Raw genomic sequence first — 24,864 nt, forward strand, 5'->3', positions numbered from 1 at the left:
CATCTAGCTGTTGTACAGGAAGTTTTACAGCATTTACCAAGAAGGAACTGACCTGACATCATACTGGCACTGCTGACAGGAGTGCTGCCACCTGGCATGCTGGATGAACCCATCCGAGCCTGGTCCTTCACAATGGGATCTAAGAACAACATACGAAGGGTTAGGTTTTGTTCTGCCAGACAGCATCTCAGAAGCACAAGACCTGCATGATGGAAAATGTATTTGCACGACTACCTGCTGTATAAGTATGCACTACTAAGCATTCTTATACGAAGTGTCAAATTCCGCCCTCTGGTACACAGAAGCAAGTCCCATGGACTTTGGTAGGAGATGCGCACAGGTGTAAGAGGGTTGCATTTGATCACTGATAAGCTGCAGTAATGCAGCACTCTAGTCTCAGTGAGTGTGCTTAACATGATAAAAGACAGCTGAGGGAAATGCATCCAATTCATCTCATTCCGGCTCGAAGGAGACTTCCGTTTGGGGGGCGGGGAGGGATAGCTCAGTGGTATGAGCACTGGCCTGCTAAACCCAGGGTTGTGAGTTCAATCCTTGAGGGGGCCATTTGGGATCTCGGGCAAAAATTGGGGATTGGTCCTGCTTTGAGCAGGGGGTTGGACTAGATGACCTCCTGAGGTCCCTTCCAACCTGGTATTCTATGATTCTATGATTCAAAGTTAGTCTGGGAAGGAAAGACGACTTCTAATAAAGTTGATCTTTGAAAGTGAGTTTAGTGGATCAGAGATTTATCCCAAATTAACAGATAATTTCTAAATACAACCCTAAATTGTTCAGTGTATTGAGGGTTTAACACAATACTATAACTTCAGGGTGACAATTGCTTTTTAGGTCTTTATCTTCCAGAAAAAGCCTCTTTCATTAACTGCCCCTTTTCTTCCCAGCTGCAGACAGACAGTGCCACACCCATGGCTGATAATAAAAGACCCAGAGCCCTGCTTCTGCAGCAGCAGCACAAGGAACCATAAATGTTTCCCTGGTTGCTGCTGACTACAGCTGAGCAAATCTTGAAACCATTTTTCTGCAGATACTTGTTCATATTTGGAATCAAATTCTCTTCAGCTCTTTCTAGAAGTCTTTTGCATTCGCTCTTCATGAAAGTTCTGCACTCAAGCTTCACAATTGCTAAGAACCAAGAAAATCAATTTTTTAGCTCTAACATTTGCCAAAAACAGTTGTGTATTAAGGTGCAAAATTTTCATTGTAGACCGTGTTGGTTAATTGTATGAGTCAATCAGGGACCAAGAAAACAATGTGACTAGCGTTACTCAATAAATAATCAGATTTAACATTGTTGCAACTATTCACGAAAAATCCTCGGAACAAGAATTATTTGTGGAAGAAATCGCAAATAGGTTTGAACAAATGTGTGAGAATTTTGCCATACTATCAAACAAAATATAGGCAAAAACTAAAACAAGATATTCATTCAGTTGCACATTAATCAACAAAATGGGATGAGATACTATTCATCTGGTTTTATTAAAAGACAGTCAATAGATAAACAATTGCAGCACAGATGTCTAATTATCACCAACACAACACCACTAGGTGTCTTCATTAACAAGGCAGCTGATTGACTGGCTTGACAGTACCATATACCACAACTCATTCTCCCTCCTGGGAGTGCCTTCCCTTCCCAGCAGGGCAAATCCAGGCTAGCTTAGGTGGTAATGGACTACCCCATCTACCACAGTCAGAGGCAAACACTCTCTCAGATGCTATGCAAGTATCTGGAGAGACAAGGCTCAGTTTACAGCCGCTTGCCCCATCTCCATCATCATTAACCAACAGAACCAGCAGCTCAAACAGTAGCAAAACATGAGACTGTTTATACGTACAGAAGTAGGGGTGTTCCATGGCTTCTCTTGCTGTGAGTCGTGACTGGTGATCATACCGCAGCAATTTGTCTAAGAAATCCAGAGCTTCTGGGCTCACCAAGTGTTGGTTCTCACTGTGAACAAAGCGCTCCCATCGCTTACGGGAGTGCCTGTAGAGTTAGGAAAGTCAAATGAGCGGAGTCTGCAACACCCCTGCTGAATATGGCTTTTCCTCTTTTTAAAGAAGGCCTTCTGGCCAGGGGTATGCCACAAGAGATACCATCACTATTCAGTGTGGCAGCAAATATGATCAAAACTGTACTGTAGATTATAAAGTTGAAGTACACCATGCCACCGCTCGGTGGCACAGTAGTCAGTGTTACTTCTTACAGCACTCTGATTCAGGCTGTGAAATTAACTCCCAGCCCACACTTCGGGCTGGTCTACACTACGGAGAGATCGATCTAAGTTACGCAACTTCAGCTATGTGAATAATGTAGCTGAAGTCAACGTACTTAGATCTACTTAGTGCGGTGTGTCGACGGGAGATGCTCTCCCATCGATTCCCCTTGCATTTCTTGTTGAGGTGGAGTACTGGAGTTGACGATAGAGCAATCAGTGGTCAATTTATCGTGTCTATACTAGACACGATAAATCGACCCCTGCTGGATTGATTGCTGCCCGTTGATCCATCCGGTAGTGTAGACAAGCCCTCTCTCTCCACCTCCCACAAGGTAGTTTTGGTGGATGTCACCACTGAAAATGATCACTGTATTAGAAAAATCTACCTCCTCCTAAGCAGTGATTGATTTGCTATAACAAAGTCAATGGCTGCCTCAAATTCCCCTAGTCACTAACTCCAACTGTACATTTATTGCCTACAAGATCTCCCAGAATCTGTCAGCACCTGTCCTCAGCCACATCTGCAGAGAGAAGATTCTTTTCAAGGCAGCACTGCTCTACTGGATTGATATCACATAAGAACCAGGTTAGTTTTAGGAGCCCTGCAGCTGCTTTCTTCCCTAGACAGTGGTCTGTGTCTAGACAAAGCGCTGCTGCCAGGGCATTAGTCTACCTGCTCAACGATTTTGGGTAGATCTGAAAGGTTCCTGGCTCACCTGCCCAAGATGTCATTGAAGCGTGGATCCAGTTCAATGTTGTATTTGTCGATGTAGTCATATAGATCTTCTGTCCCCAGCACCTTGGCTATCCTGACCAACTGGTATCAAACAAAAAATAAACCACTGTGAAGGGGGAAGGATGTGATACAACCATCATGAAAGTAACACAGTATATCCCCTTATGAGCACTGAAGTGCTATTCCAGAACACAGAATCCATGTTCAGGGGTGATCTTGTGGCTCCTACTCCCAAACTGCACAGGATTGCAAATACTGCAAACATACCCGTACCGATATTCAGCTCTTCTTGTCAGTCATGGCAGTCTATTAGAGGAGGGCATGCAATATTCTAATTCAATTTGTAGAGGAAAAGCCCCAAAATAGCAACTGTGTGTGAAGGTAAGAATAAAACCGGGGAAAAAGCAGAAGCCCCAGAATGAGCCACTGAAGGGCAATGCACTATCTTAGAGGGCTCTGGAATGAAGGTCTGAACAAGAAGGCCAACATTCTTTAACTTCTCATATCAGTTTAGGCACCTGATCCACCCACAGCTCCAATGGATTTAAGGGCTTAATTTTAGACATGTTCCATTTGAAAGTTTTGACGCATGGTCCTAGAACCTATATAATTCTGGTGCATAAGTACCCAAAGAGGATAAATAAGGAACTTGGTGTGAAGTCAGTCACTTTATTGAATAAGAGAAACCATGAAGATACTGGGTAAGTCTGAGAGCAAGACTGATGATGGTATCAGGAAGGGCTTTTCATATAATGTTACTTGTCCATGCTGTTGTTCTGAAACACCTGAAACACACTGTCTACTAGGCTAAATAGAACCATTGCTCTTGGTGAGCACAAATATCTTCAGATACACCTGCTGAGACAGGGCTCAACTGAAGTACTGTTCCTGCTATCCATACATTTCCACTGAATCAGCAGAAAATGTTACACATTGAATAGAGACTAAAACACGTCTTCAGATTGAGAAAAATAGTGATGATAAATGCTTATTCTTCAGCCCCTTGTAATGGCTGGAAATGCAAACTAGAAACCTGGACCATGGGGATTGTACCTGCCAAACTCACCTGATCATAATTGTCATGGCCATGGAAAAATGGCTCCTTTCGGAAGATCATACTGGCCAACATGCAACCCAAGCTCCACATATCCAGACTATAGTCATACATCTGAAAAAAGAAAAGACATGATTCACTCCTTCTGGAAAGCTAACTTACGTGACTCCAATGCTAAAGAGTGTTGTCCAAATGATATATAGGCCAGATGACATTGGGAATAAAGAATGAAACATGCTAACACAATACGATCCTAGAAAACCTTGTTTGGTTCTAAAATTCCAGTTGCTCAAACTGGGCTCTGGGAACGTAAAAGAACAGTGGCAGATGTCCTCAGCTCCATCTTTCTATCTGGATGGAACTGCAGCCCTCACATGCCTTGTTACATTTACTGGAGGTAGATATTATGGAACTGATCAATTGGCAGGTTGTGTTGCCAGAGAAGTAATGTGGGGTAAGCAAGAAAGAACAGAAACAGGTTGTTTCTCCCCTAGGAAAAACTGGCAGGTGAGAAGTTGGCTTGGCCCTGAACCAGAACAGAATCTGGGAGTGCTGTGCCCCTTGGTCAGTCAGTAACATCTTTCCATCCCCAGCACTCAGTTTGTAACCCTTCACAATGGAAACAGCATGTAGTTAAAATGAACTACAGCAATAACCTCTCTTTTTAGGATTTTAATGGCTCCATTCAGTAATTTATACCATACATTTAGTTACCGAGTGTAAACATGGGTCCAGTTCAATTCTTTGTATGCTCTTCCTTAGTACAAGGCTGGTCCCCTTATCTTCCCTTGCTTTTGAAATCAAGGAAGCAGGCCTTTAAGTTGTTTGGCTCTTCTCTAGAGCCTCTTAGAAACATTTGTCTCTCCAGTACACTGATGCTGAATGCCCTCTGCTGCTTTTTTTCTGCATTGGAGGACAGGTCCTCCAAGGTTCTTGAATTCTGTCAAGTCTTCAGATGTTCTAATTCCTTAGTCTCCTATTTTGGTATGGTATTGGGCTTCTGTATAAGCCAAAGTTAAGCAACTTTGGTCTGAACCTCCCTTGTGATTCTTACCTGATAATCTACAAGGAGTTCAGGTCCTTTGAAGTATCGGGAAGCCACTCTGACATTGTACTCCTGGCCAGGATGATAGAATTCAGCCAGACCCCAGTCTATTAGCCTCAGCTAGAAATGGAAGAGGAAGAGGTAAGAAGGTCTGGTCTGGGCCTTGGCTCTCCAAATGACTCTAGACACCACGTCTCAAAAATTTTAATTTGGTGAAATTTTAGAGTAATACTGGGTCTTTTTAATCAGCTAGACGTGAGATAATGAACATTTGTCTAAACTCGACACCACTACCCGTCTGTCTTTGTGCTGGAAATACTTAAACCCCACCACACACCTGAGACTATTTGAGCAAGCCAGAGCATTGTATTTCAGTTCCAAGATCTAACGTAGTGGCAAGGAAACATTTCTTAGCACAAGCTGCTTCTGTCTGGGTTAACAGGGTAGGGATGTCTCATTAAAGATCAGTTTCTGAGGGACAAAGGAACCATTATAATCACTAGCATAGCTAGACTTGCAAGTAAAAGCAGTGGCCACATTCCAACCACACAGAGGAATCACATGTACATGTAATCACCCCGAGCTGTACATGTTACAGTATGAACTACAACACGTGAGGAAGAGCCATCACTTAAACAGTTGTAATTCTGTATAAAGTTTAACTGTAGCTATTTAGTTAAAGGCTTTTTACAGATTTTCATTTTAGATTTATTCACATGATGGAAAAGCTGCCACTTTGAGCCTTGATTTCTGGCAGCACCACAGCACAGCGATGGCATGATGGAGGTGCTGTAGATCTGAAGAAAAAAGTGAAACCCACCCAGCATTCTGCTCCTTACCTTTCTGTGCTCATGGTCAATCATGACGTTGTGGGGTTTGACATCTCTGTGCATGATTCCCATGCTATGACAGTAATCCAAAGCCTGTATATAGAACAGAGGAAAGGAAGAAGTCATTCAACACAGGTTAGCAGCTTTCTTTTACACCCACTCTGACCAAAGCAGGGGTCACAAAGGAACTCCATCATTTTGTGTTCCTTGAGATCTACTCCCTTGACAAGGCTCCCATGCATAGGAAAGAAGGAAGCTGTATGAGAAGGGATTCTAAAAATAGATAACTGCCCTACTTCCGACAGATTTATGAACCGAACCATTTGTAAAGTTAATACTGGTTACAGGACTAATGTCTGAGATACAGTTTTCTTCAAATGCAGCAGATGGGGAAGCGTTTTCATGCATACCCCAATCTCACCACACAGCAGACCCGACTATGTTCTACTCAGACTCATACTAAAAAGAAAACCTATAGAACATGCCTTTCAATACCTTCTCCCCAGGAGTAGGTCCACCAACATGTTTTGGGGAGAGCAATGCTTCTAGCTTCACCTCAGATGCCTCCTAATGTAAGTGGAATTTCAATAACATCCATAAAAGCAGAGCTATAAGGCACCATGGACCAAACAGGTCTAGCTTCCTTCAAACTCTGATGAAAGGAGGAAAAAAAGGACATCCCCAACGTGCATAAGAAAGGGGATTTTGTGCTGCAAATGCACTCAGTTCACAGACTATATTAAGGCAGGAAGCCAGCAGCTTCCGGTCCAAGTTTTCCCCTTTTGCAGGCTGTACACAAATCTGATTAGTATTTCTACTTGTCTCAGTGTACCCAAAAACTCAAAGGCAGCACCAGTCTATACCCAGCAGGGCTAGAATATGTGGGAACAAGATAGGCCAGTTCCTGTAAACTTGATATCAGCCCTCATTTCTGTCATTCAGAGACCTGATCCTTCTCCCACCTGCATTTGTTTTCTATCACTGACTAGTCACGCCAACCACTGTAGGACTGTATCGGGGCAAATCCCAGATCCACACAAAACTGATAAAAAAATTAATGAACTGGAGATCGTCCACTTACCTTCAAAATCTCATACATGTAGAATCTAATATCATAGTCTGTTAATGTCTGGTACAATTGCTGTGGGAGACAAAGACATCACTTCAGTGTTAACACAGCAGGAAATCACATCCATGCCAATACAGAACAAAACAACCAGGTTCCCTGCAACTCTGTTTTTCCAACTGCACTGATGGTGGTAGCAACATTTCCTCAATCCACCAGCCATTCAGCACTGCCCCCTTCCTCACATAATTCAGCTGTATTGTTCACCTCCAATTCTGGCCAATGTAAAGCTAACTTCCAAGGAGTACAGTTCTGATTCCATTTCCCACAGACACCCTCAACCCTCCAATGCAGTGTCATAAAAAGCAGTGGCTTGCAGGCTGGCTCTCAGAGGCTGAAGATTTCTGCAGAATTAAGACAACTATTCCAGATGGTGTTAACAAAAGAATAGCCATAATGGGTCAGATCAATTGTCCATCTAGGCCAGTATCCTGTCTTCCGACAGTGGTGAGTGCTAAATGCTTCAGAGGGAATAAACAGACCATGGCAAGTATTGTCTGATCCATCCCCTGTCGTACAGTCCCAGCTTCTGGCAGTCAGAGGTTTAGGGACACCCAGAGCATAGGTTTCATTATTGACCATCTTCAATACCCATTGATGGATCTATCCTCCATGAACCTATCTAAATCTTTTTGGAACCCAGTTAACGTTTGGCCTTCACAAAGTCCCCTGGCAACAAGTTCCACGGGATGACTGTGCATTGTGTGAAGAAGTACTTCCTTTATGTTTGTTTTAAACATGCTGCTTATTAATTTCTTTGGGTGACCCCTGGTTCTTGTGTTATGTGAAGGGGTAAATAACTCCAGAAGTAGGCCAAAAGAGTTCACAGCAAGCAGCACTTAACTCTCTCGCCACAGAACTGAAGCCACAGAAACATGCATTTTCACATTTCAAAATTGGAAAAAGACCAATGAATGTTCAGGAGATTCACCTGATGTACAAGAAGTGTTTAACAGAATGGGACTTGGGATCAGGATTCCTGGGTTCTATTCAGTGCTCTACTACTGAGTCATTATGAATGAGCAAGTTACAAACCTCTGCCCCAGAATTAGCCATCTTTAATGTCAGGATAACATGTCAGAAGGAAACAGCTATTGAATTACCTGCCCAAGACCCCGGTACTAGTCCCTCTCCATAAATAAAAGTTAAGGGAGGTGGCTTTCAAATGGAAAAGAACACAATTACAAGCAGAAAACTCAAACTGTACCTTAAAGTCTGTGTTGTTTACATGTTCAAAAACCAAAGCAGGGGTCCGGGACTAGGAAGAGAGAAAAGTATTTAGCTATGTTAAATCTTTGATAAGCAATCTTTGTAAGCACTTATGAATGAATCTGGTGATTTTCTATGATTATGACTAAAATCCCTTTCCCCTGGACAATTTACATGCTTCAGTTGTTTCCGGTATTGACAAAGAGATGGCAGAGCTGAAGCCATCACTACTTTGCATTGGCCCTGTGTTTGCAGAATGAATTCACACATTTCAGTCCAGTGTTTCTGCCCCTTAGTCAAGAAGGGTAAGGGCTGGTTTACACTGAAAACTTACATCGGCACAGGGCACAGCTGTGCCAGGCTAGGGTCAGGGGGGCTGGCTCTGAAAGAAGCTAAACTGATTAGAAAGCTGATCTGATTAAGCAATTTAAAGACAGGATTTAAGAGCAGAGGGGAAAGCGGAGTGAGGACAAGTCAACACTGAAGTCAAACCCAGCAATTTGAGCACCATCTCTAAGCCATTTATACTCACCACAGGGTCTTTTACTATATCTGCAAGGGTGATTATATTGGGACCACCTCGCAAGTTCTCCAAGATCTTGATTTCACGCTTGATTTTCTTCTTTTTTACCGGCTGAAAGAAAAAAACCCAAAGCACTGGTAAAATAAAATATTCCGGTGAATAAGACTAATGGAAAAGCTTCAGCTCAGCAGCTGTCCCTCTCTTAAAAGTGGCTGTTAGAGCTCTTATGGAATTAGGTTAAAAAGCCAAACTTTCCAGTTTCATTATCTGATTTTGCATGCATTAGAAGGAGGGGAGTCTCAAACATTTGTGATACCAAACCATCTCTCCTTCCACTCTCAGTTGTACAAGCATCTGATGAGGGCAACAGCTAAAGCCACTCATTACCTGGAAAGGTAGCCAAAAATACAAAATGATTCCGATACTATGCATATGATCAGACAGCTGGAAATGAGAAGTAGCACCATGTGAACAGCAAGCTCTGAGTGGAACACGAGCAATACAACCAGTTTGAGAAACACTGGATTACAATAGTTCACCAATTAAGACTGTAAAATGCGTGTTCCAGTGCTAATGACCTTTTATTAGCCAGAGACAACATGCCAGAGTCTTGAGCCTACCTCTTGAATCCGCATTTTTGATGTAAATCTTAACTATGGGGACATTCTGTAGAGCAGAAAAGCAATGCTCTAAGGTTAGTAGTCACTAAAGTTTAGCTAATCCATGGTCTTAAAGAGGAACAATTCCAGCTTGACTCTTGAGTGTTTTGCCTCTCTGTTCGTAAGGGAAAAATAGCCAGAGTGCTCATGGGGGAGGGAGCTCATGGCTTCCACAGGCAAGAGAATTTTCTAATCATCCCTTTGGTGTCAACAAATTAAGAGCTCAGCTCTAAAAGCTAATGTCTGGTGTACTGGCATTGATCTCACAGAAAACCTAGTTTCCTAATGTAGTGGGGAGAAAGCCATAGCAGCACACCGTGATACAGAGCAGCACCTTGGAAGGATGGATAGGCACAGAAGCAGATGCTGCTAGAAGCAGCAATTTCCGATAGACAGATTTGACATGGTAAGCAAGCATGGGGCTTGCCCGGATGGACTGCGAATAGTGCTGAGTTACAGGAAACTCCAAGGGGTTCCAAGTGCCACTGAGTGACATTTCCCACAACAGAATTATTTCAGGAGGCTCAGATGTTCTATACCAAAGCGCTGCACTTTATATCCACCTAAACAGCCCAGGGACAGATTTCCATCTTCCACATGGTCCCTTGCTCACCTTGAGGATTTTAACTACTACTTTTTCATTATTTGTGATGTTGATGGCTTCAAACACTTCGCTGTATTTGCCCCGGCCTAATTTCCGAACTAGTTGGTAGTCATCTTGATTTCTGTGGAGAGAGAAAGGTACAGATTCCCAAAGAGCTCAGTCAGTCCTTTTTCATTCACAAAATTGTCCCTCTACAAACATCAGCTCTCTGCCTTGTCTTCTATACAAGCTAGGTAGAATGGCTGACTGGACTCTTCTTTCTAAAATAAGAAATCAAAGACTGGTAGAGAAATGTGGAACCTCACCTTTCCACCTCAATACAAATCCAACCCAGGTGAGTAATGACGAAGAGTAGCTGCCATTCGATAACTGCCTATTTGTAATGACCTGGTCTCCATGTAGTTCCTCCTCAACACGAGTTCATCACAAAAAAAACCACCTTCAGACCTGGAGACCTTGAAGCATTCTCAGTAAGAGAGGTCAAGGACTGAAGGGGCCATGTAGACAGTTACCCTCACACACACAGAGGTGACCCCTCCTGTTCAGGGCTGAAGAACATTGGGAGAGGAGTGTAGGAAACCTTTCATTGTCATTGCCTGTTTTACACCTTTTCTTGGATAGGGGATTTATTTCCTGGGCTGTCACAAGAACCATGTTCACTTGAACTGATCAGTTTCTCCTCCAACAAGCGACAAAATAAGCCTCGTACCCAATCTTTTCCTTGAGTGAAGGGCTGGGAAAAATGGTGTGTTTCAATTGAGACCACCCCAATACATTTGTTCAGTCCTTCCAGCATAGACTTGATGTGTATGACTTCCATGCACATCACAAAATCAAATGTAGACTGTTAACATCAATTAAAATTACTAAGGGAGACAGTGCTATAAAACCTGTTTAAAATGGACTGAGTCTGGGACACTGCTTATGCTCAGAAGACAACGTATATTTCAGAGTCAGGCACAGGAAGGGCCTACACAGCCGAGACACTGCTATATCAGAGCAGAAATGCTGCAATATCAGCTAGCACCAATGCGGTCTTAATCTTGGGAGGTTTCAGTTCTAAGCTCAATTTAAACACTCCATTCCTTTGAATGAAAGGTACAAAACTTCTCCAGAGCCTTGAAGAGAGCTCAGCAATGAGACTGTTACAAAGTGATAGATACAGAGACACTTAAAAAAAAGTCTATTACGTAAGTCCCTTCAATTGTCACCCAGTTTACAGAGGTACCTTGACGCCTTTTCAAATTATTCACCCAAGCCTAAGATCTTAGTTTCTCCATCACCACTGAAAAGCAACTAGACTAAAGGAAGGAGGGGGCTGCTCAAAGTTTTCTTATACTGCAGTAGTTTTAAAATAATGACACAAGAAAATCTTTTAGACACCGTGAAGGGGCACTGTGCTATTTCTACAATTGATGGTAACAAAGTTTACAACCCTAACGTACACCATTCACACTAGAATACTGGCAAAACGCAAGAAAAACCTTAAGCATTATAGAAGCTCGAACTGATAGCTTCCCACACATCACTCAGCCAGATACAACAAGGATCAACCCCCACTCAGCACAGTCAATACGAAGTGCAGACACTTACCCCCATTCAACAACATGTGACTCATAGTCCCAGTACTCTCGGGGTCTGTGTGTATTTACATCAGTGTAAACTCTGGCCCTGCTTGGCACGGGTCCTGACATGTCGGACAGCTTGCTGGGTGGAGTTATATTAGGCGTTTAGAGTTCTGATAGCCTCCGATCTCGAAGCCGGACACACGGTGAAAGCCTTGGATGGGCCTTTGGTTTTTCCAACTACAGAAACAAAATGAACAAAGGTTAAAATCTCAAGGTAATATTAAAATGTTTAAGTTAATCATTAAAAGCTGTCCAGCAGAACTGGAAACTGGCCGTGTGCCTGAGACCATTCCTCAGGGCTTGAAAAATGGTATTTGCTTGCTCATCCTGAGTAAGTGGGAAGGAGCACTACCCCATGAATTTTGGCAGATTCAAAATTTCACTTTAAAAAAAAAGTTCTCTAACTTTCATAGTTGCAAATTGGAATCAATGCAGTGTGGTCTGAATCTGCAGACAGACTCCTAGTTCAACCGTATTCTGAAAGCAACACAACATCCAACTTCTTAACCCTCCAGTACAGAAACAATGCCCAAGTCACCGTATGTTGAAGGGCCCAATCTACTATATCCACATTACAAGATGACATATGATGGTGCATAATACAGGGGGATGATGGGTAGATTGACACGTTTTCTGGAGTAGACTTTTTATAAAAATATCAATATTTTGTATTTAAATATTTCAATCTTTACTTATAATCGTGTGTCTAAGAACTATAAATGCATCAGGGCAAAAGTAGCCTATGATTTCACTACTTTGTAGTGCATCAAATATGCCTGAAAGAAGAGGCTTAAACATTTATTTTCATTCTCCCTTGTCCCTATTGCTTGCTTTTTATTAAACTCAAGCCCAAGAGTTTCAAACCGATTCCAGAAAAGTAGTTTTCCATCTACAGCCAACATACCAGGGAAAACTGTAAAAAAGTAAAGTTTAGAAATGAAAGGCCTTTGCGGTGTCTAGAAACGCTTTCTTGCTTTGGCCTCTGCCAATGGCCCAAGACATTGATATTCAGAACAGAGATCCACAAAGAGGTCTTCTGTGGATGGGGCATTTCAAAGTGGTGAGAGACTTTCCCAGCATATATTTAGTAAATAGTGTCTCGTCTTATCGCAGCTATTGAGAGTACAACCACTCAACCAAGAGCAGACAAACCTTGCCCAAAGGGATCCCTACCCTAATTTAAAATAGTTTGCTACTGATTTTTCCACATCCAACAAATCCTAAGTCTGCAAAAAGCAAAGAAAAAAGGCACAGAACATCAAGACGTGTGCACATTTCACTGATCATTCAACAAACTTTTATACTATCTAGAGTGAGAACTCAGGGCAGAGATTGTCGCTTTTTTTTACCTCTAAAGCATCTAGAACACTGTGGATGCTATGTTAATGAACAAAAATATTGATGCTTAGTGTCCCAGCCAACAATCCTGCAGTAAAACAAATCCTTCTCTACTGCTCACCAGTGCTTGTCATCTGTAATTTACCCCATCTCATCCACAGAGAACAGACATAAATCCAAGCATTTTATCTAGGCTAACATGCAGAAGCTGTGCTTTTATGACCACATATATTCATTTGGTGGAATGAAAGGAACCACTGGCCCTGAGTCACTCCTGTGGCTTCTCCATGCCACTTAAGAAATTAGCTAGTACCTAGATAAACAACTTCTCTCCCATTATGTATTTAGATAAAGGTTAGTCACCTCCATAAGACCTCCCATAACTTGCGTAAAAAACCCTTGAAACTTGCTTCAGAGCAAGGATCCTTCTTCCATAACTAAGCAGGAAAGTTCATACTGACCACAAATCTCTTTGAAAAGGCTTGTGTCAAACAGAAATAACCAGACTTTTTAATATAGCTTACTTACTCTCTCAAGAAATAAAAGTCTAAGTTTAGTAGATTCAAAACAGGTCTAGGATCTCAAATGCAACCTAACAGCAACAAAGTTACTGAAGTCAACCGAACACTCCTTTGAACATTTTTGTGGTGTAAAACTTTTCCAACTTCCTCTTGTTCTGAGAAATAGCAGAGAAGGGTCTATGTTCATATTCTTCTCCCAACACTGACACCCTCTACACACAAAAGCCAGCTTTGACACATTAACTTAAGATCAAACAAGACAGTAACAACAGCCAGTCTCTTGGTCCTCATACTTTTAAGGGCTCGGCATGTACCTTAGGGCTTGCCTACACACAAAAGTTGTACTGCTTTAACTTTACTGGTATAGTTAAAGCAGGACATCCCCAGTGTGCAGGTTGTTATACCAGTATAAAGGTGCTTATACCTGTAGAGCTATTCCCATATGGGAACAGGAATAAGCTATACCTGTATAGAACACTTTTATACTGACGTAACTGTGTCCATACTAAGTGTTGCATCGGTAAAAAAGCCGCACCTAGTTGACAGGTTTCAAAGTAGTATTCCAGTACAAGAACTGTGTAGACATGGCCTAAGTAAGACTGATCATTGTGAGACATCCAGAGTTTCAAGCATTGGTTTGAAACTATTCTCAATAGCTTGTGACTCCTCACCAGGGCCTGCTGCATTAACCAGGGGAAATTCTACAGTCAGAGGAAAATAATTTTGATCATTTGACCATAAAAAGTTAAGACTTCACATCTGATTGTCCTACACGAAGCTGTGGTTCTCAAAGCTGTGGTCTCACATTCAAATGAAAATGAAGTACCATGGCCAACGACACTGCTCTGCGTCTTGCTTATTAGGAGTATTGTAAACAGTTTATCATTTTCTTGTTTTTAGTGTGACTCTCACTGAGTGTTCAGTTAAGCTTTCCCTTTGCTTTAATGTAAATTAAATGCCACTGTCATAACCAGTCAGAACAGACTAACTTCAATTCCAAGGAAAAATTTTAATATTTAAATATTATGGGTTTCAGAGTAACAGCCGTGTTAGTCTGTATTCGCAAAAAGAAAAGGAATACTTGTGGCACCTTAAAGACTAACCAATTTATTTGAGCATGAGCTTTCGTGAGCTACAGCTCACTTCATCGGATGCATACCGTGGAAACTGCAGCAGTCTGAAATCTAGACCTGAACACATAACATAACTAGTCTACTCCTCCACAAGGGCAGCCTATTATTGTTAAATGCTTATGCAATGGTCTCAGCCCGGAGCACTTAAAATATCACCTAAAACTGGGCTGGGGATCACGGTTGACTACTCTGATCCTCAGGCAAAATGGAATTGTCCATTGTAAGGGTAAAGCTCATTTGTGCAGAAGACAGCTCTCTCAGGAGCTGGTCCAATATAGTGGAATGAACTTCAGCACCACCTAACCCACCACAAACCTCACCACCTTTTGCTCCAAATGCAAGGCATACTTTAAACTTGCCTTTGGTAATACAAACACAGCAAAGTGTACATATAATCCATTAAAAAATCCTACACAATATCTCCTTGGTAGGAGGAAGGGAGAAAGTCATGCAGGAGAGATACTAGTCACACTGCTGAATGCACTTTTGGAAAGCGCATAGCTCCTATGGTATTGAGCATAGTATACAAACCTAAAGAGACTAGAGTCATAACGACTTCTAGAACAGATACCAGTGCTCATGATCTCATTATTAGTATCCATAAATTGAGAATAGCTATCTCACAAGGTTGTTGTGAAGCTCATTTAGAGACCATAAAGCACCTACAGCTCCTCAGATGGAAGGCTCTATAGAAGTGACTAGTATTTATATTGCACCACGGGTGTGCATAATAGGACACTCACCCTTGAGAGCCATAATAAGTGAATCCTGGGGTTTGCAATCTTACATTTCTTCCCTCCTAAAGAGGGAGATATTTCCTGTATCCTTGCATATCCTCACCCCTTCAACTTAAGGGGCAGCACACTTGTTTAAATGAGAGGTTCTCAAACTGGGGGTTGTGACCCCTCAGGGGGCTGGGCGGTTATTACATAGGAGTCATGAGCTGTCAGCCTCCACCCCGAAACTCTCTCACACAGCAGGCCTCTGAGTGCAAGTAGTCACCAATACAAAAGTTTGAGAACCACCAGTTTAAATGGCTCCAAATAACGATCTTTGCTAGCTTTAGAAAAGAGTTTTGGAAAAGACGACAGCTGTATTTCAGAATGGTCCACAAAAATCCCCCCCAAACAAACAAACCCTTACAAGTGTTCTATTTAGATTATACAGTCAAGTGTAGGGGTTGTGTCTTCCTTTGTGCGGAGGGCACCTAGATCACAGTGGGCACAATCTACATAATTCAACCATGTATGTGCTGCACTTTACATCTTGCCGCCTTACAAAAAAACACAGGCCTCTATTAATATTTTGTAGTCTAAGTAATAGCTCCACTGGTCAATTAGCGACCTATAAAAAAAAGGGAACAAAGAATACCTGAGAAATTACAGGTCTGTCAGCCTAAGTTTGATACTTGGAAAGACACTGGAACAAATTATTAAACAATCAATTTGTAAACACCTAGAGGATAACAGGGTGGTAAGGAAGAGCCATAATGGATTTGTCAAGAACAAATCATGCCAAACCAACCTAATTTCCTTCTTTGACCGGGATGGGAACAGAGCCCTAAGCACAGGGCCAGGAGCTGGGGATGGGACCGGGACCAGGGCCAGGAGCTGAGCGGTGCTCCCTCCCTGCCCACCGCGGGTCCCAGCCGCACATCCCCTGAATGTTCCTCAGCGCCCCCCTAGGGGGCACAGCCCATAGATTGGGGACCTCTGGCCTAGTGGATGGGAAGGAGCAGATGATGTGATATCTTGATTTTAGTAAGGCTTTTGACACAGTCCCACATGACAGTCTCAAACCACCTAGAAAATGTGATCTACATGAAGTAACTATAAGTTGGTGCAAAACTGGTTGAAAGACCATATTCAAAAAGTAGTTAATGGTTTGCTGTCAAACTGGGAGGGTGTATCTAATGGAGGCCCACAAGGGTCAGTACTAGTCAATATTTTTATGAATGACTCAGATAATGGAATGGACATATGCTTATAAAATAGGTGGATGACACCAAAAGGGGAAGAGCTGCTATCATTTTGCAGGAAAAGATTAGAATTCAAGACAACCGCGACAAATTGGAGAACTTGTCTGAAATCAACAAGGTGAAATTCAACAGAGAAGTGCAAAGTACTATACTTCGAAAGGAAGACTCAAATACATAAATGGAATAATTGGCTAGGTGGCAGTACTGCTGAAGAGGATCGGGGGGGATGGTAGTGGATCGCAAATTGAATATGAGTCAATAGTAGGATGTAGCTGTGAAAAAGGCTAATATTCTGGATTGTATTAATAGGAATGTCATATGTTAGATACCGAAGGTAACCGTCCCACTCTACTCAGCAATGGAAAGGCCTCAGCTGGAGAAATGTCCAGTTCTGGGTGCCAAACTTTAGGAAAAAAGTTGATAAATTGGAAAGAGTCCAGAGAAGTGCAACAAAAATGATGAAAGGTTTAGAAAACCTGACCTATAAAGAAAGGGTAAAAAACTGGACATGTTTAGTCTTGAGAAAAGAAGACTGAGGGGAGCTCTGATGAGAGTCTTCAAACATGTGAAGGGCTGTTATAAAGAAGATGGTGATCACCTGTACTCCGTGACCACTGAAGGTAGGACAGGCAGTAATCAGCTCAATCTGCAATAAGGGAGATTTAGGTTAGATATTAGGAAAAACTTTTAAACTGTAAGGATAGTTATGCACTAGAACAGGTTACAAAGGAAGTTGTGGAAGCCCTATCATTGAAGGTTTTTAAGAACAGGTTAGACAAACTCCTGTCAGGGATGGCCTAGGTATACTTGGTTCTGCCTAAGCTCAGGAAGTTGAACTACATAACCTCTTGAGAGCCATTCCAGCTCTACATTTCTATGGCTTTACCAACAAGCCTTGCACAGCACCCTGAAGCAGGCTAAATTTAGGATGTGCCACACAACCAGAGGGACAAGTCCCGGAGGTATAAACCCTCCACCAAGCACGTTTCATCCCCTGCCCTTAATAGATGACAAGCCAACGGCAGGAAGCAATTTACTGGCTCATAATCCCTATGTAAGGACAAAGGGAGAGGTAATTTCTCAGGTGACCATAATCTGAGACTCTTTTGGACTTTGTAGAATGTAACCAACATCTTGAGGTATAACAAGCAAGTAGAATCTGTTCTCTGCACTGGTTAGGTCCTCGTAGTGGCTCATATCTATGGCCCTACCAAATTCATGGACATGAAAAACAGGTCACGGACTGTGAAATCTGGTCTCCCGCCTCATGAAATCTGGTCTTCTGTGTGCTTTGACCCCATACTAAACATATTTAATGGGGAAGACCAGCATTTCTCAGGCCAGGGGTCCTGACCCAAAAGGGAGCTGCAGCGGGGGTTGCAAGGTCACTTTAGGGGGGTTGCGGTATTGCCACCCTTACTTCTATGCTGCCTTCAGAGCTGGACGGCTGGAGTGCGGCGGCTGTTGGCTGGGCACCCAGCTCTGAAGGCAGCGCCCTGCCAGCAGCAGCACAGAAGTAAGGGTGGCAACGCCATGCCATGCCACCCTCACTTCCACGTTGCTGCCTTCAGAGCTGGGTGGCCGGAGAGTGGCGGGTGCTGACTAAAGGCCCAGCTCTGCAGGAAGCAAGGCAAAGGGAAGGGTGGCAATACTACACCAGGCCATCCTCACTTCAGAGCTGGGATCCTGGCCAGCAGCCGCCGCGCTCCAGCTGCCCAGCTCTGAAGGCAGTGCCGCCGCCAGCAGCAGTGCAGAAATAAGGGTAGCAATATTGCAACCCCCCCCCCCCACAATATCCTTGCGACCCCCACATAAGTCCTTTTTGGGTCAGGACCCCGACAATTACAACACTGTGAAATTTCATATTTAAATAGCTGAAATCATGAAATTTATGATTTTTACAATCCTATGACCGTGAAATTGACCAAAATGGACCCTGAATTTGGTAAGGCCCTACTCATATCATGGGCTGCAGCATTTTGCAGTAACTGACACATGCAGGTGCTTTTTAAGTGTAACTTCAAGTAGAAGTCATTGTGATAATGCAGCCTCAAGGTTACAAAGGTGTGCATCCTCATGACAGTCTGAATCAGAGATATGATTGAAGCCTCCAATAAAATGTAGACTAAAGACTCATTTACTGGTGCATTTCAGAGCAGCTCAGAGGAGTGGGCCAGGAGCACCAACTGAAAATCTCTAGCAGGAGAGAGTATTATGCCTTTGCAACACACTAATATTACTGTAGAAAACCATGTAGCAATCATCTAAGGCCTAAGGCCATGAGTGTGGTTCTGCATGACTTACACAACTAGAAATTAGGAGTGCAGATAGATGGAAAAGCCCCTGAAGTGTAATTATACACTGCAAGAATCCACAAATTTACTAAAATGCACTTAGTATACTGCAATCCATTAGGATCGTACATTTCAAGTGAAAACTTTCATTTTTATTCATTTCCTGACTCTGCTCCCTCCCAGCAGAGTGACAGTGACTTTCAATTTAAGCAACTAAAGAGCTAAAGTTAGAAACCTAGCTGGTTGGATGCACAGAGACCATGCAAGACTAATTTGCAATGTTTCAGCTGGTTAATTTTCTAATTTGAGATTATTTATATTATCCAAGTGCCTACTGTGAACCCCACTGTGCTCGGCATTGTACAAACAGAACAAAAAGACAGTCTCTCCCAAAGAATTTACAATCCAAGTATAAGACAAGACAGATGGAGACAGACATATTTGGGGTGGGGTGGGGGAAGAGACAAGGAAACAATTAGAAAATATTGGTCAGCATGATATGCAGTGGTCTCAACACACCAGCAATCTAGCCATTGTCAAGTTTTGTAGACATAACAGCAAAGGAGAATTTTCTAGTAATACTCTGTAGAACTAGCTGATTCTAGACTAGTCTAAACTGACTTGGCTGTTTTAGTTTGAACACTTACAAGGATTTAAATATCAATAAGAATTCTGGCGTGCTCCATCTGGTCTAGCTTCTTCTAGAAGACCAATTTCATCATTTTGTTGAAAAAAAGTGAGTCATAGTAGTCAACAGGGCAAATTTCACAGTAGATGGCTTCCTAAGTCATGTAGTTATAGGCTGACACAGGATGTACAGTATGAAAACTCCTCCAAAAATGCACCTCAGAAAACCACCATCCACTGGAGCTTCCCCAACAATTCCACAAAAACTTCAGGGACTAGAAGGATAAATATGTATTTACCTCCACAGTTCTATATGAGGAAGAACGAGAGAAATGACAGTAGAGGTAATTTTTTGTTTTAAAGTAAATGTAACATTACTTGCATATCTTCCTCCATTTCCTTTAAAACCAAAAGTGATCAGCACTGTCAATTCTCTCATCCCTTCCAATAAGAAATGTGTTGGAGGGAGGAGGGGGTGTTTAATGCAAGAGGGCAAAATAAGATGATTTAAATTCCTGGCCAAAACGTACTGATACCAACACAGTTAGGCAGTAACATGCAAAATACAGTTCAGCCCATAGCTGAGAGGAAGAAAAGCTGCACTATGGACAACTCAAACAGCTGAGCTGTACCTAGGTCAAATGAGTGTAATGAACTGATTACAAAACCACAGTTACACTTGTAGTGTGGACAGAGTCTATATGTAGCATGTGACTTGTTTATTTCTGCATGAACACTATCATCTCCACTCCCTGCTTCCATCAGTTATGCTTTCAAATCTGGGTGGATACTTCACTTCAAACCAAACAGCAATGAAGCCAACAAAATGTTCAGTATGTCAAACAACAAAAAAGATGGGACAAAGCACAAGACAGAACAGAGGCCCCTGTCCACACTATTTCTGACCTGTGATTTTGTAACAGATTAAAAGGCATTGTCAAAGTGTTTACAAGCAATAAAGTAAAGTTTGTTTCCACACAGCAACTTTCTAGCCTTCACAATATTGTTTGTGCATCTGCACATACCAAACAGCCTGACAATACCTGTTCATTGAGGGAAAATTTCGAGAGCTATCCTAGTGAATCTCCAGAGGCTAGAGTACATGGAGGAAATGCAATGTGGCATCAAGAAGAGTGCATTGTTCCATGTCCAGCATGTCTTATTGCACACAGAGCTAGGAGAAAGAAGGAATCACCAAACTAGTCACATAAATGTGTTGGGTGGAAGGGGTGGGGAGAGACTGGGCTGTGTCTACATTGCAAAATACAGTTTTGTGCTGAGCTGGTTACAGGAAGGCAATCATGTGCCAGAGCCAACCATGCCAGTTAACTGATTCAATACAAGCTGTAGCATGAACAGGGCTTAAAAGCAACAATGGTCAATGCTCCTGATTGCAACAGGTATTTGATTGCCCTAATCTTCAGCAGAAGCACATGTAATACTGAAAACAGTGCACTTCTTATCAGAAAGGCAGACACATGGAGACAAGTGCCAGCAGCTGGATTACTCTAACCTACAGTTCACATTACTATCCTCACCAGATACTAAAACAAAACTGTTATCCTGCCCACAGAAACAAAAAGCATCCTGGGGCATTAAGCACTACAAAGCAAGGAAGCCAAGTACCATAGTACTTGAGGCCCGTAGTGATGCAGTACAGCTCTGAAGAAATCTCAGCACCTCCTCTTAAGTGGTGGATGTAACCAATAATTTCTAAAGACTTGGAGAGGGCTCACTTCTACCACAAACATGGTTTAAGTGAGAATCACAGTTTTGGGTTTCTAGTCAATGCTATACTGGAGATCAGACAAAATGGGGCTAAAAGAGGGGTGAAGGAGGAAAAAAGTCTGGCTTTAGGAAGATTAAAGATTGTTCAACACTAAGGATTTGTCTACATGGGGAAACTGACCAGCATAGCTATAGCAGGATAATTCAGAAAAATTCTGGAACAGCTGTAACCACTAGAATGATGAGAAAGCTGAGACTGAGAAGCTTAAAATTCTATTTAAAAAAAAAAACATTTTGATTAGTTTAAGCCACAGTTAAATTAGCCATATTTTTTTTTAAAAAAGAGAAAGATCCCGACAGCTTTTAAAAACTGCTCTCATTAATTTAAATAGTAAGCCCCTCATATCACAGAACTTGTGTTTTCTAAGGCGTGGTATACATTTACAGCACAAAAAAGTAATATTAATTAATAAAATGTGTGTCAATTTACTGCTCAGTGGAAGTATCCCATGCAAAAGGTCAGCAAAATGTAGCTGCCTATGAGATAGATACCAGCACCCTTCACAGTTCTGGACACAGGTATTTCTGAGATCTGTTTTGAAAAGGCACTTTGTATAGTTTATTGAGAGCGTAGCGAAGTTATGGGAATGCATTTGCCCTTTCAATGGAAGTTCTTCTGGCACCAAGCTCTCCTTGCAGAAAATTCTGAGTGTGGGATTCTTCAGGACACTATACCCAAAACAAGTGTCACACTGAGTCTAAGTGCTTACGTTGACACTAATGGAACTGGAAGCCAAGAACTTCCCAGAAGACTGGTGTCCTGAGGAATGTTGCAACAGCTATCTAACTCCTGACCTTTCTGAGTAAGTGTATAAATAAGACATCCCTGGATACAAACATTACTAAATAGTAACAATCCATAGAGTGGGTAGTAGAAGCACTGCTTCACTACTTCCACCAGCAGCAGAATATTACCAGAAAGCTATGAGTTTATCTAGACAGAGCACTGCTGAACTCTTTTCAATAGTATGTAATGTGACCATTACAGAAGATGACCCAGTTATAAGAGTCAGACTAAGCTGGAAGAAAATGTCTCCAGAGGAACAAGATGAGAAATGACAAGATTAACCAATTTTCTCAAAATTATTTCTTGTGGCTGCCTGTTGCCCCCAGAGATCCAGGGACATCTTCCCCTCTCTTCATCAGCCCTAGAAAGAGCATATACCAAACAGGTTTCTCCAAGAACTAGAGCAAAGGCTGATTGCTCAGATGGGTCCAAAGGCTTTCCACTCACTCCTACTTTCCTCACATAAGCTCGTTAACAGCTGCAATTGTAGCAGTGTTCATGTGGCTAGGAAAGAAAACAGCCGGCTCATTCTGAAATATCACTTTTTACCAGGTATCTGAGAGGTGCAAAATTATGATGAATCACCCTTCTCCCCCAAAGTGGCCTAAAGAACAAGAATAAAAAAAGAATTCTTTCCAAACCTGCATCTATTGGTCTACTGCACCACTGGGGGGAAAATACCACCTTTCAGAATTAAGGCTTGGGTCCACCTCTGACATAACCAATGTTTAAAGACGTCCAGTGTAGTTACTGGAAACATTCTAAAAGCAGATCTAGTTGACTTACATACATACTGCCTGTCATCATTCCCTTTCCTCTAACCTCTGCCTCCTTGTCTGACTAACTGTGGGCTCCCTGGAGTAGGGACTGTCCTTGTGTCTAGAAATGACTTAGCACAAAGTGCATGTTACTCTAAATAAAATATCTAGACACACTGTAGATGACTACAGTGAAGCCTATCTGGTCAAACAGAAGGTAGTCTTTCTTCACTCAGTACTCAAAAATCCCATTCTTAACCCTAACTCAGAAGAATTAGTGACTGCTGTGGTATACAGTAAAAACAAATTCAATTTGGCAACAGGGACTTGGTTTGCATACCTACAGGGATACAGGAACTCCAGCAATCTGAATTTTTCATAATCCAACTAGAAATAGAAATTGGTTTGGATTTACGAGGACTGGTGTTTTGTATCTTTTTTTCCAGGAATCCATTTGCCCGTTAAAGGGACAACGTCAACTTAAAAATAAAATAAAATTTTAAAATCCAAACAAAGCATTCTATTGAAATTCAGAGATTAAAAAGTCCAACACCAACAGACAATTTTTAAATTTAATCCAGCGGTGGCCAAACCGTGGCTCATGAGCTGCATGCAGCTCTTTTACAGTTCAAGTGTGGCTCGTGGAGCCCCACCATGCCTCCCTCCCATTCTCGACCTACCAGACTTGTGGGGGGAGCTCTGTACCTGTGCCTGGTAGCAGGGTGGTGGGGTAGGAGCTTCAGCCCCATAGGACGTGCCTGCTGGAGATCGGGGCTTCAGCAGGAGCAGGGCTGAAGCCCCGAGCCCTGGCAGGCATGCCCCGGCTCTCGAACTTCTGAAGGTTGTCATATGCAGCTCAGAGAGTTAGTAAGTTTGGCTACCCCGGTCTTGTTCTCCCATCATTGTTGCCTCCTGAGCTACATTTTGAGCCAGCTATCCTTCCCGTTTCCTTTTAAATGGGTGGTGATGCTCAGCTGTAGAGAAATAAGGAGTCAGATTTTATAAAGCCTGAGACCCTCTCTGTCAACTCAGGCAACAAGGGAAGAGTTTGCAACTTAAACTTAAAAGAAAATGTGATCAACCCTTTATAACTGGAAATGGCAGGAAAGTTTAGTTCAGAAATTGGCAGTAAGTCTCCCAGAGTAATTCCTGCATTAGCACACACTCTAAACTGACACTGAAGGCACTAAAGATGCCATAAACTCCCTAACAGCTTAGTTGGCTCTTCTGCTGAGGGGCCAAAGCTGTATTTGGCCATAAGTGAGGCATCCCATTAGAATGGAGCAGCACAGTTTAGTGGACAAGGCACACAACTGAGAACAAGGAACACCTGCACTGTAATCCCACGCTTGATGCTAGCTTCCTCAGTAGTCTTGGGCAAAACAAGTTTTCGGCTTTTGTTCAGCCATCTGTAAAATGGCAAAAGTACCACACCTGTCTGATAGGGGTGCTCACTGAAGCAATGAATCTGCTGATGTTTGCAGACAACTTTATAAGGGCTAAATTTCAAAGGAATACACAAAAATCCCTCCAATGGTCCCCAATTTATCTGAGCAACTATCGCATGCAAAACTTGTGTAAGTGTTGTAACCTGGCCCCAACAGCAGTGAACTAGTCCTGCAACAGGAGGCTGCTAGTAACCAGGAGGTTTCCTTCCACTCTCTCCCACTCCACTCCCAACAAATGCTTTATGTAGTCTGTTGACTTTGGGAGGCTCCCCCCCAGGAAAGTCTCTCTGATCCTCCCTTAAATATTAAGGCTAGTTCTGTGCATTGTAGTGTGATCACAGAAGTCAGTTACATTAGAGCAGTGATACTCAAACCTCAGTGGTTCAGGAACCAAATTAGCGATCAACATTACCCAGAAGAATCACAGTAGCGTGAATGCATTGTTTCATTTACCATTTTATCTAATTCTCTCAGCAAAATGACTGACCAAGTATTCTACAACTGGTTAACATCATAAAAGCATCTTGACTGGTTAATA

General features: G+C 42.4%; 1 protein-coding gene across 3 annotated transcripts in view; it reads right to left on the reverse strand.

Annotated features, from left to right (window-relative positions):
• Window positions 1–24,864, reverse strand: part of CSNK2A1 (casein kinase 2 alpha 1) — a 33,473-nt gene that overhangs the window by 1,820 nt on the left and 6,789 nt on the right. For 2 of the 3 annotated variants that reach the window (XM_077832011.1, XM_077832010.1), the window contains 11 exons: window positions 11,620–11,831; window positions 10,036–10,147; window positions 8,773–8,874; window positions 8,239–8,289; window positions 6,987–7,046; window positions 5,915–5,998; window positions 5,085–5,195; window positions 4,043–4,144; window positions 2,957–3,057; window positions 1,860–2,008; window positions 53–139 (listed from right to left, as the gene is read on the reverse strand). In XM_077832011.1, the coding sequence (XP_077688137.1) occupies window positions 53–139; window positions 1,860–2,008; window positions 2,957–3,057; window positions 4,043–4,144; window positions 5,085–5,195; window positions 5,915–5,998; window positions 6,987–7,046; window positions 8,239–8,289; window positions 8,773–8,874; window positions 10,036–10,147; window positions 11,620–11,720 (1,060 nt within the window). In that variant the 5' untranslated portion in view covers window positions 11,721–11,831. The remainder of the gene's footprint in view (window positions 1–52; window positions 140–1,859; window positions 2,009–2,956; window positions 3,058–4,042; window positions 4,145–5,084; window positions 5,196–5,914; window positions 5,999–6,986; window positions 7,047–8,238; window positions 8,290–8,772; window positions 8,875–10,035; window positions 10,148–11,619; window positions 11,832–24,864) is intronic. The other variant, XM_077832012.1, reaches the window with a different exon arrangement.

The sequence above is a fragment of the Eretmochelys imbricata genome, chromosome 13, assembly GCF_965152235.1.
Source record: "Eretmochelys imbricata isolate rEreImb1 chromosome 13, rEreImb1.hap1, whole genome shotgun sequence".
Lineage (NCBI taxonomy): Eukaryota > Metazoa > Chordata > Testudines > Cheloniidae > Eretmochelys > Eretmochelys imbricata.